This window comes from Denticeps clupeoides, chromosome 11 (assembly GCF_900700375.1).
Source record: "Denticeps clupeoides chromosome 11, fDenClu1.1, whole genome shotgun sequence".
Taxonomy (NCBI): domain Eukaryota; kingdom Metazoa; phylum Chordata; class Actinopteri; order Clupeiformes; family Denticipitidae; genus Denticeps; species Denticeps clupeoides.
The window spans coordinates 8,275,095-8,287,791 of NC_041717.1; the positions used below are offsets into that span (position 1 = coordinate 8,275,095).

Sequence of the window (12,697 nt, forward strand, 5' to 3'; positions counted from 1 at the left end):
CAGTGTTCCACAGACAGCTGACAACTGAAGTGAAAGTTTATTATGGTGTTAAAATGAGAAAGGCACATATAAACTGATTAGATTCCCAAGTAGGGTACACGTAAATAGACAGAATGTTCTCTATAAGAAGCCCTGGCTGAGGTCCCTATTCCCTTTGAAGAATGACACCGAGCACAATCGGCCTTTGATGTGGGGTGATCATTTATTTATCTTGAAATGGAGCTTTGACACCATATTGCATCAAGGCAATGTGCAGGGGGCTGCCATAGGAGAGCGGCCTTTGGAGATGGGGCGGGGAGGAGGGCAGGGCTCCTCCCAAATGTGCTTCACCCACTGAAAAAATTAAGTCAACATTACCGTGGTAAAGCACCATAACTTTGATCTGATGAGAATTCATTACTCAAATTAAGGCAGTGTGATTCTTGGATTAAACGGGAAGGACTTTTTTGTTGTTGATCAGACGAAAGATCTAAATTGTCACTCACCATACACACCACTTTTGGCAAGAATCAGATTTGATGTGCAGATATCTGTTCCCATATTTGAAAGCTCAAAGTGGTGCACCTCTGCATTTTGTTGCTGATTTTGAATTCATCTGCTGGTTAGAAGATGTGCTTGTGACAATGTTAACAAGGACCAAAAATGGCCACTCTGAACACAACTACCTTATTTCAAACTTAAAATAAGGTTTAGTTCTAATTAAGAGCTCGATTTTCACCGGAGGAAGAAATGCAAGGAGCCCACAGTGGTCATACACCCTGCTTCAGAATGATTAAAACCCCAGAGAACACAAAGCACTGCAGTCAGTGTTGCCAGATACATGATTGCAATAAAAAAAAATATTTAAAAACAAAATTGCCAAAACAATCTTATTACCTGCTGCAAATACCTAAAATACTTACATAAGAATTGAGTTACTTGATACCAAGAAATTTCTCCCAAAATATAAAAGTATCCACCACCCAATCTGGCAGCAATGAGCAGAAGATCCCCTTCCTCCTATCAAATAATACTTCTTGGTCACGGTGCAATCAGCTGATCTCACAAAAGTGATCATCTCAGCACCACATCCGCGACCAAATCAAACTTGAAAATATTTAATCCGTGCTTTAATATAGTCACAAATCTTACACTCGTGAAGTGTGGCTGACTTTTTTCTGTCCAGCTCAACACACCCCTGTATCGGTGCACTTGGTGTCACATGGTCATTGGCCACAAGTGAGCAGGGTGAATAGTGAATATAATGCAGTTTAGAGTTAATACATTCTAAGATTGTAAGATTAGTAAGGCAGTCCTTACAATATGTTTTTTTAATGTTTTTAAAGTTAATGGTTTGGCCTAGCTGCTAAAACAGTACACCATACAAAACACTGCTGAAGCATTGGAGAGCCAACAATTATATTTTCCTTCCTTGCATTTTGAGGTTTCAATCCCATGAGTCCCGAGAAGCACAGGAATGAAAAAGGGGGCGATGTCCCAGAAGACAAAGCAGGGAATGCGGGAGGCATTTCAGCAATGTCCAGAGAGCTCATCATTACCACTGATTCCTGGATGCCTCTCAAAATAAACCCAAGTGTGCAGTGGACTGAATTTAAAGAATTCATGCTCAACCGAGACTGGCTTTAAGGCGGCACATGTTTGCTAATGGTACAGCTCCAAAGAGAAAGGATTCAGAGGGCCATTCGTTTAACCTACTCTTCCATTAGGATCACTCAATTCCCATGCTGAATTAAACATATGCTAATAAGGCCTTTAAGCACACTGCAAGGGCAAAAGGTTAGTTTCTATTGCCGACTATACAACAGCAATACAAGAAGGAGCAAATGGTCCATAATAATGTACAGAATGGGGCAGAAACAGGTATAAAACTGTTAAAAGGGGAAGGTAATTTCATGAAGACACTGGTTAGAATAGCTAAATGTTAATAATTGAAGGTGTAATCTGCTTCTCTGGTCTTCAGTGATTGAATAAAAGACCTTAATGGGAGCAGGAGTCACGCTATATCAGCAGAGTGTGTATGTGTTTCAGCAAAAAATAAAAAATAGAGCAGTTAAAAATAGCCCTTGTAATAATTTTACACACACAGATGCACTTTCATCGAGTTTTTGCCTGTGAAATACAGAAGTGCTGCACTTCAAAGTCCAACTGGAAAATTGGTAATATATCCTGAACGCAACATTCATCATCTCAGTCAGAAGGCCTCTGTGGTCACAGAACATACCATACAGAATACATAAAGTAACACAATACACAAAATATAGATTTTTCCAGTGACATATGAGCAGAGAATATGTATAAAACATGTTTGAAAATATGTTCGAATATATGTAGATTTTGGTACAACCTATGCTGCACCCTAGGGTTGACAGGTTAGGAAAACATGCCACTGTGCAGTGACTGGCTCTAACACTAGCACTAAAGCTACAGATACAGTCTTCTTGGTGCTTGAAGTGGGGAGAAAGTGCCAGCTCTAACCCGCATCTGCAAATCATTTTCACAAAAACTTGTTGACATTGATGGTCAATTCAGAAATGTATTTATTACATATGTGATCAGAAAACTGTGGTTGGCTGCAGTAGTACTAGTTAATGCATGCTTTTGTGTTGTTGCTACACCAGGCTCCTCATTAGAAACACTGGTCATTAATGGTTTGATGTCATACGGACTGTGTTTGACTGTCTCTGGTTGAATTTTGCTGAGAACTTGTGACAGGCTAGACAGCTTCAGCTCGCATGCACAGGATTTATAAAGATGTCAATAAAATCGTGCAGCGCTCGAGTGTCATTTTTGTTGTGTTATTAGTCACTCTGTGCATCCAAAATTCAATATGCTATTTATGATAAAATTCTATTTGCATTTTTTGTAAGTGTATTCATAATCGTAGAATTATACCAACCAAAAGTGGCGTACACATGCACAGGAGGTTATACTGGCATAAAAATCCCACAATGCAGTAGTGATGATAACAGCAACAGAAATTGGTGGACTAACCAAGACAGATCAAACTTTAAATGGTTCACCTGTGGCTTGCATTTCTCCGTAAGCACCGAACACTTCAAGCACTGGCCTTTGCTTACATCCTGGAGTAAATTGTAAGGTTATCAGAGTAAATAATTTGAAAAACATTTACATTTATTTTTATTGCATTTGGCAGACTCTGGGGTAGGATGGTGAAACCCCATGTTTGGCTTTGAAGGCCAGCATCATTATTTTCAATCTGATGCATGCAGATACTGGGAGCTGGTGGAGGTAGCGTAGCAGTGGGGTGGAGTGGGAGAATTTGGGAAGGTTGAAGATCAGTCGTGCTGCTACATGCGTGCATACTGCATAAAATTTGTCTGAATTAGTCAAAGGTGGCGTCCCCACACACTGCTCCCCAGGCGCCTGTCATGGCTGCCCACTGCTCACTAAATTTGATGGGTTAAATGCAGAGGACACATTTCGTTGTGTCACCGTGTGCTGTGCTTGCTTGCACAATCGCTCGCACAACAGCAGGTGGTAGCAGACCGAGGCAGGTGCGATTGTATTATCCCAGTCAATCGAGTCATTCAGACCAAACTCCCAGATGTACGTCTGGTGTAAACGTCCACACCTGATGCTCACGTGAGAATATAAATCCCCAGGGAATACGGGGAGGTGCGTGTAATCCACAAGCACCTGCTCCACAACTCCCGCTAGCTGAGCTATAAATAAAAACAACAGCACTAACACGGGGTCAATTTGAGGCTGAATAACGCCAATTAAGCATCATTACTCTGAATTAAACAAAGAATGATTACAGACATAAAAGTCAATCTTGCCTGAACTGGCCCAATATGTCAGAGTGCTTGTGTGGCATGATTGACATTTTCATAATTTTCAATAATGTCTAACACAATGTGCCATGCTCTGAGAACATTTTAGAGGTCAACAGATTTTTCAGCACATTGAAAGGAATGACAAATTGCAAAAAATTAAATGGCCACTTTTCAGAGAGCATTTCTCTCTTTGTTTCACACTGGTGTGCTGTCGTGCATGGCAATTATGCATCAAATTGTGTGGAGCACCACGTCTCCTCCAAACGTTTAGTAAAATGAGAACATGAGTGGAACAAAAGGGGACCGGGATGGTAATTATTTCCATCACAGATCCCTAGGGAAAATAAATACATTTTAAAAAATCAATTGGGGTCTGCGGAGAAGGTGAGGGTGGATGATAAGGAGGTCACTATGTTGTCGGAGAAAATCATGACATAAAATCTGAGAACACTGGGTATGATGACCCTCTGCACTGTGCAACCATCTGCCCCTTATTTACACCATGAAAGTTTTCTTTGTTTTGTTACCTATAGTAAAAAGACTGGTTTTAAAATGCAGTTTCTAAAGCCACATATCTTTCCAACTCTGTGATCACTGGGTCACTTATTTTATATTCAGTCATACATATCAGTCAATATTGTGATATTTTGTTGACCTGCATCATATAGCGAAGCAGATGATTACAGTCAGTGCATGCTGGTCTAATTAGTCAAACCCAACCACTCGGCTCTGGCTTGCTGTGAGGCCATCTGAGGGACCCCAATGTAAAGCACTGGGAGGAGGACAGAGGTTGGCAGGGGCATGAAGTGGAACACCATACCAATTGTTATGGTCACGCAGCCCTGTAACCCTGGCTCTGATCCATGGTGGGGTGACTGGCCTCTCACCAATGCTTCACTCTGATTGGCTAGAAAGCAGCCAGGTTGGGTGAGGATAGCAAGATGACCATGCTGCGGCAGCCAACTGTGCTCGAGCAGCATCTACAGAGGTGCCTGTGGAGTTTCATTTTTGACAGGTGTAGTATCTGCGGACCATCACAGAGCTCCATTTTCAGTGCCCAGACCAAACACATCACTAACCCTGCACCTTCCATATATCTGTCAACTGACTTAGTGAAAAAAATATATGACTGATATATTTAAGGGCACTGTTAATTCATGAAATGCCTCAATATTAACTTTTATAACAATTAGAATTATTATCATTATCATGATCATCACTGAGGGTAAGAGCTACAATATAACTGGAGCAGAAAGTGCGGATCACGATCACTTGCATACTAAACCAAGTGAAAGACATGAAGGCTTGAGCCAGCATGCTCTCAACAGAAAAAATATGCCCCGTGTTGCAAAATACATTATGTGAAGGGCCAATAAAAGCAATCACATCTTAAATGTTGTAAAGAGACAGAACAAATCCAGAACAGCTCATTAATTAAGGACATAAAATAAAAAAAGATCAATCTTGAGAATCGTTTAAGGATTCAACGCATCCTTCCTCTATGGAACATTAAAGCCAAGATTAATCCAGCATCGGCTAAGGCTGGCCGATGGCAGGATAAATAAAGCTTTGCAAGAAATATGGACCCAACTGCTGATGACATTTCTTTGTGGGAAGAAAGTGGTGAGGAGAAAAGGTGGTTTACTGCTCTTTTGAAGTGGGGTTCGGTGAGGGATTTTTCACATAGATACAAAGACATCTCATATGCAAATCAATCGCTTTTAGGACAAACAAAACAGAAAGTGCACTAGTCCCTTCTTGAAGTACTGTTCAAAAGTTTAGAAATGTCCTTGTTTTCCATGGAATACGTTTGATTGGAAAATATTACAAAATGACAGTCAGTGACAAATTTAGAAAGAATAATGAAGTTGAAACCACATTTGCTGATAGAGCAAATATTAGTCTGCAGAAGGCCAGTTTCACTGCTTCCTAAATCAGTGCATCAGCTGTACAAAGATCAATTACAAAAGCTTTTAAATTGACAGGTTTGCATTATTAACAGCATTTCCTTGGAATTCAAGACTAATTGCTGCTGATAATGGGGTCTCTCCCCCTGGATGCAGATATATTGAATTTTATGTTATTTAAATAGACAATTAAAACAAGCATATTTTTAAATGAAATATTTAATATATTTAAAAACAAACTTTGAATGGTAGCATGAACATATTATTAAGATATTAAGATATGAACAATTTAAAATTTAAGTCTGTGTAGAATGTCAAATGAACCAGACTTTCAAGTATAAATAATTTAATTATATTATTGTTCATAGAAAAGGATAATCTACTCGATTACATTTGTATTAATCGAACAGCATAATCTGCAAGGAGCTGCCTGTATAAAACATAAAGGATAAAAATCTCTCCGCCTCAGACAGCAGCACTCAGACATGAAATTACTATCAGTTAGGATGCTGCAAATGGAGAGAGAGAAAACACACCTCCTTCCACACGGTGCCCACCACTTTCAGACACTCTGGACCTGGGGAGAAATATCACAGACCAGAACAAACGTCTGCTTCTGCTTTCAGCCCAAGGTGGGAGTGGGAGAACTAAAGCATAAACGTAAACATCTTAGAGGATGAAGCATTTCAACGGAATTAACCCAAGTGGATTATTTCATGAGTTCCACCAAGAAAACACTATTAAATGCGCTTCTTGAGAATTCAGCTTATCCAAGGCAGTGGCTGGAGTATAAAAGCAGGAAAAGAGTGAGGGGGGAGAAAGGACGTCCGTGAAAAGTAATTGGCTCAATGATGTATTGAACAGAATGATTAAAGGCTAAAGGCAGAAAAAGTGAGACGGCTGAGCCGGTACCTTTGATGCTAGTTGGGCCGCTGTCTGACGGGGGAGTGGACGTGGGAGCTGGCTGTTAGAGCTGACAACTTTGCGTGATCCAGCCAAGGAGACCTGCCAGCCACAGAAGCTGCAATGAGACACAAAAAGACATCAAGATTTACAAAGTGCATTCATTGCAAATTAAACAAGCGAGCATCAATACAATGTGACCTATGTAAGACGTAGAACAGTTCTTTCACACTCCGGTAAGAATGTTCTAGTTTGGGGCAAATGAGTCACTACTTCCCAGTTACTATGCTATTGTTATTACTCATCCATACATTGATCTAAAATGCGTATGCAAACACACACACACACACACACACACACACACACAGCCACACACACACATATATATGGATGTAATGGCCAACGTTGATGCTCAGTTATTGCATTTGTTACCTGCATACCATTAATTTCATTGCCTGAATATATATGTGGTGAAAATAATGGTAAGGGTGAGGTATACAGGTAGGAAATGCAATACATAATATATGTTTACACACATAGAAACTGTATAACAGAAATGTCTTTCATAAAAGAAACTGCATTAGTTAACGCCATCCTTGCCGCTCAATCTTAATGGCTTGAGTCCTACACCACAGTAGCCCCCCAGCCTACATGCCTTCAAACTGCTTTACATGATTTTATGAGAATTTAAAAAAAAAAAAAAGATAAATGCCTAGGATTAAGGGTGAAGGGGGAAGAAATCTCATAAAATGTATTCTATAAAAAGCAGTATAGAAAGGCACCTTCTTGTGACTCATGTTTGATATGCTAAAAGCTTTTAGCTCCAAAACATCTTAAAAGAAAAAAACAGCAAAGCCCTAGTCCATCTGTGTTATAAAATACTATTCAATTAAATGCAATGGAGCAAGTGCCACAACACATAAATAAATACCATTGCTTAGAGATGTAGAAAAAAATTGAGAGTGGGGGAATAAAGCTCTGGTGCATATTTTATGATCAATAATAAATGTATTGCACCATTTTCCTAAAAGATGTGATTGATCTGAGGCATTTTCAAAGCTGTCACTACAGCAATGGATTTCTATCTTTGAAGGCTGTTGATGGAGCCAGATGTTTGCCTATTTTAATCCTACTGTTACACTTCATTGTGTCCATATAGCTCAACAGCAGAGGATTTTAATATTGTACATTTGGGCCAGGGATAGCAGAGGACACAGAATCCTTGCACATCCCAAGCTGGCTCCGAAAACCTGCAGGAGGTCCTTAATACCTGTAATTGACAAGCACTTTTCCCTCAAAATATCAGATTCAAAACCACCCAATTTGGCAAAACCAGTTTTGAAACCAAAAATTCTACTCATATTCCCCCTAAGATGCTTCTATGGAGAATAGTTGCAAATAGAAATAATTTGTATTTATCTAATTTACTAAATTAATACAATCTGACATCATGTACAACCTTTGTTTAACAGTTAAGACAGACTTTAGTCTGTCACCTGTATTAATGTAGGGTGTGTGTCCAGTTGTACAGAAATCCAACATTTACTTTATTTTGTTAAAAGCATGAAATTCATATGTAAACATATACAATGTAGCTAATAATATTTCCAATGCGTTTCGGAAATGTCTTCTTACTCAAACCACCATCTCTGGCTTCAGTCTTCTTTTCAGCCAATGCACCACCACTGGGAGTTGTTAGTGATTTGACAAAAATTATATTATCATAAGTATAATACCAAGCTGCACTGATATACATGTTACCTCCCACCTAACACCTTGATCTGTATTGTCTGGCATACAGTGTACTGAACCTACATTTTGATTGAAAATAACTTATGACCTAATGCATAGACTGGTAGGGGAACTTATAACCATCATCATTTGTACACAGCCTTTTCCGTTTTGACACTGAGAACTATAAACATATTGTCAACTCTATTCCTAATCAAGCTTAAAACCTGTTCCACGCTTCAGGCAACTGTTCTGCTTCCATTACACTTTTGGTCCTCATTCTTGGGATCAACTCCTACATTTTATTTCCATCTTAACGGATCCTTGATGTGGTCAAGCGGAGGGAGCAAGATAGGCCTTGGAAAATATCCTTCTTATTGATGTCCTTTTGTTCGAAGCTTCATGTCATCAAGACTAATTGGCTTTTATTCAACAAAGTGAGACTGTTCCTAGTGACGATAACGATCCCTCATTAACAGTTTGCAACCTTCACAAATCCTTCTACAAAGCTTTCTTAATGCAGCACTTCATGATTTTGCAGTAAAATAGTCAGAGAAGCCCTTCAAACTGGCCTCTGGAAGCTCTGATTTTATGACCCTCACATTTCCAAACAGCACACCAGTTGGGTCATGCAGTTTTCATTATTAAATCCCAAATAATTGTATCATCCTTGCATCAAAGTGGCCGTTGTAATCTTTAAATCAAAAAGGGGTACAATTTCTATTTCAGGCTTGTCTGCAGGGCTACTGGGAGTTGCTGCTGATCACAATTGAGAACTTTTCCCAAGGTAATCCACATGCTCCAATGGAAAAAAGATCTTGGTACCTGAAATGCCCTTCTACTGTGCTCTGCCATTCACAGACCCTTGCTCCTGATTGGGTATTCCATCTAGAGAAAAATTACTGTCTATCATCATTAGCTCTAGATGGGTCAGCCAAAAGAATTGGTTCAATGTGAGAGCACCTAGGATTCAGATTGGTGTTGACCTTCACACAGTGCTTTTCCATCAACCTCAGTTCACCAGCTCATCAAAATCAAATACTTTCAGAAGGGAACAAGATAGATTGAAAAAGTCTTTGACCAAAGACAAAAAAAATACTACTTGTGAAAAAAAAGATTCACATGGCTTTGACAAACTTTGAAGGTTCCAGAAAGGAGACTCCTTTAAAAAAAAGAGAGATGGAAGTCTGAAGACAACTGAAGACACGGTGCTCAACGAGCAGCTTGCCTTTTTGTTTTAACATCCGACACATTTGCTTCCTCATGCACAGAAAGGTGTTTTCATCAAATGCTTTCAGACATTTATTGCTAAAGGGCTGACAAATAAATCGTTAGGTACACTAACTTCAGGCTCACTTCTCTCACCTTAGACTGATCCTTCCATAACCATTGTGTGCTGTAATTGCAGTATAATATACAAATTAAAACATGGCCTTAGAACATTTCTTTTCAGCAGCAAAAAGAAAAATATATATAGCAAATATGCATAGGTCACTCATTCATTTTCTGTAACCAATTAAACCACACTAAAGCTATGGGTGCCAGAGTCGGGGGTCATGGGACACAAGGCAGTGACAGCCAGTCCACCGCAGGGCAGACGCACCATTCATTCACACACTGACACCTACAGCCCATGTCGAGTTGGCATGCATTCCTTTGGGTGATGCATGGAAACCAGAGAATGCCAACATGCGAACAGCCACAATCTCACAAAGTCAGGACCTGGAATTGAACCCACAGGAATGAACGGGCACAGGAGTGAAAGGTCAAGCGTCTATGAAAATCTAATATGAAAAAACAGTTTGGAAAAATTCTCGGGATTTGGGACAACCCTTTGGAAGATCATAGAACATAATTTGGACATGAGGCCATTATGGATTAAAAGTCAAGGAATACACATACCAGAGGATTAAAATGTTAAAACAAAACCATTCATAACCTCATCAGATAGCAAAAGATGCAAAAAATGAATAGGTCCTTCAGTCAAGGAGGTGACAAATTGGAGTGACCAATGGTCACTCTGTCAGAGCTCCAGAGGTCCTCTGTGGACAGAGGAGAACCTTCTAAAAGGACATCTCTGCAGCAATCAATTCACCTGTATGGTACAGTGTACAGACGGAAGCAACTCCTGGTAAAATGCACATGAAGAACTCTCAGACCATGAGAAACGATATTCTCTGATCTTTTGTATCAATGCAAGGCATCACGTTTGGAGGAGACCAAGCACCGCTCATCACCATCCCGACGGTGAAGCATGGTGGTGGCAGCATCGTGCTGTTAGGATGTTATTCCGCTGCAGGAACTGGGAGACCAGTCAGGATAGAGGGAAGATGACTGGCGCCATGTATAGAGACATCCTGGATGTAAATCTGCTCCAGAGCGCTCTTGAACTCAGACTGGGGCAATGGTTCATCTTTCAGCAGGACAACGACCCTAAACACACAGCCATCAATATCAAAGGAGTGGCTTCAGGACAACTCTGCAAATGTCCCTGAATGGCCAAGCCAGAGCCCAGGCTTGAATCTGATTAAACATCTAATAAGAATCATGGATATAATCAACCCAAACAATCTGGTTTTCCCTACACTTGCTCATGTAGACTGTAAGAAGAGTTTTTTTTCTAAGGGCGTAAGTATTTGGGAGAGCAGAAGGAAGCGACAGATCAGCATTAGATTAGAGAGAATGCAGTGGAGGAGCTGCACTGTTTGAGCTTCTGCATTCAGCCCATGACAGGCATGCAGCCTAGACCATATGGATTAATCAGCGTTCCTGATGGACCCAGCAGAACTTGTTTTTTTTTTTAACCAATCCAGGAGGAAAAAATCAAATGATATTTCTGGATGTCTGGAACAAATATCCTTGTTTTCTTCAATTATGCAGCATGCACCAGGGGTACATAAGATCCACTCACATGCCAATAAATGTTCCAGAAAAAAAACAGAACTATATCTCAAAATGGGAAACCAATGCTTAATTTATTGGTGAAGAGGTGAATATTTCACTTATTGACATTTACAGCATTTATCAGATGCCCTTATCCAGTTAGAGGGACAGTCCCCCTGGAGACACTCTGGCTTAACTGTCTCATTCAGGGACACAATGGTAGTAAATGGGGTTTGAACCTGGGTCTTCTCCTGGGTCATAGGTATGTTGCCCACTTTTTTTGCCAATGTTACCCAGCTCAAAACCTGGTATCATAATCATGTCACATGCATTAACATTGCTCTTGTGACATGATGTCTTAATCAATTTATTTCTGATGAATACCACAGCCAATACCTGGAGTGTTCCACCAATAGCATTCAATGGCTAAATGGTAAATATGTTCCTGAACTGAAGCCTTTCCTGACAATGTCATCTTACCACTCTTCAGCAACTGGTGTTACTGCTTTATTACACAATTTATTGCAGACCTTTCATTTATTCATGTTACAGCAGTATCATTTTGGACATCAACCGTGCATGCACACAATAATGGTGAGCAATATCCGGTGTCCACTGGACACTGAGCCTTTTGGATGTTCTGTACTTCATCCAGGGCACTTCAATGACTCATTCTAAATGGGTTAAAACACACTTCAAGTGTGCATGGTTTTTTCAAAAAGCATGTTCTCCACTTACTTTTCACACTTCCTGGGTTTGCAAAAAATACCATCACCATTCATGTTGTAGCTTTGATGGATTTAACAGGAGGTTTTCAAAGACTTCAAAAATATTACGTTTCTCCTCAGTTCAGGAAATGGGCTCTGCCCACTGTAATTGGTTGGTAATTTTCTTGGAAGAAACTGCTATTTTTAGAACCCAGAAGGCATAATTTCCTGTGCTGGGTACCAAAACTAGCGTCCCACAGTAGAGACCTGCTAGTCACTGGAGATCAAGGGGAACCATATACTGATGGTCTTCACATCTCCCCAAGATATTAAAAAACACCACCTATTTTACATTCTTTTCCTTTTTATTACACTTTCTTCCCATTATCAGATTTTCTTAAGGAAATCCAGGTGGCCTCATAATCAATTATTTGAGTTCCAAATTTCCATTCACCATGCAGATCAAGAGCATGGCAGCATAATGAAATTCCTCTTTTAAACAGGAGCTCAGAAGAAATAGTTTTTTTTTTACCTTATCCTCTGATAGCTGCTGTACAATTATATTCAGCAGCAAAGGCTTGCTGAAACCGAGCGCTCATGTCGGAGTCTCTGTGTTGCCATTAATTTAAAGAACAGTGGGCAAAGAAAGTTAAACTGGGGGAGACCCTTAAAAAAAGAAAGTCGCACAAAGCAGAGAACTCACAACTGAACTGCTGTGTGAAAATAAAAGTTCTGAACAACCTAAATAGTTAACAGTTAGTTAGGCATA

The 12,697-nt window shown here is 39.9% G+C and overlaps 1 protein-coding gene across 11 annotated transcripts in view; it reads right to left on the reverse strand.

Moving 5' to 3' along the window:
* arvcfb (ARVCF delta catenin family member b) overlaps positions 1-12,697 on the reverse strand; it is a 156,926-nt gene that overhangs the window by 91,214 nt on the left and 53,015 nt on the right. For all 11 annotated transcript variants that reach the window (XM_028996635.1, XM_028996633.1, XM_028996632.1 and 8 more), the window contains one exon: positions 6,617-6,725. Coding sequence is in view for 1 of the 11 variants with exons in the window: in XM_028996627.1 (XP_028852460.1) it covers positions 6,617-6,725 (109 nt within the window). In the remaining 10 variants the exon portion in view is untranslated. The remainder of the gene's footprint in view (positions 1-6,616; positions 6,726-12,697) is intronic.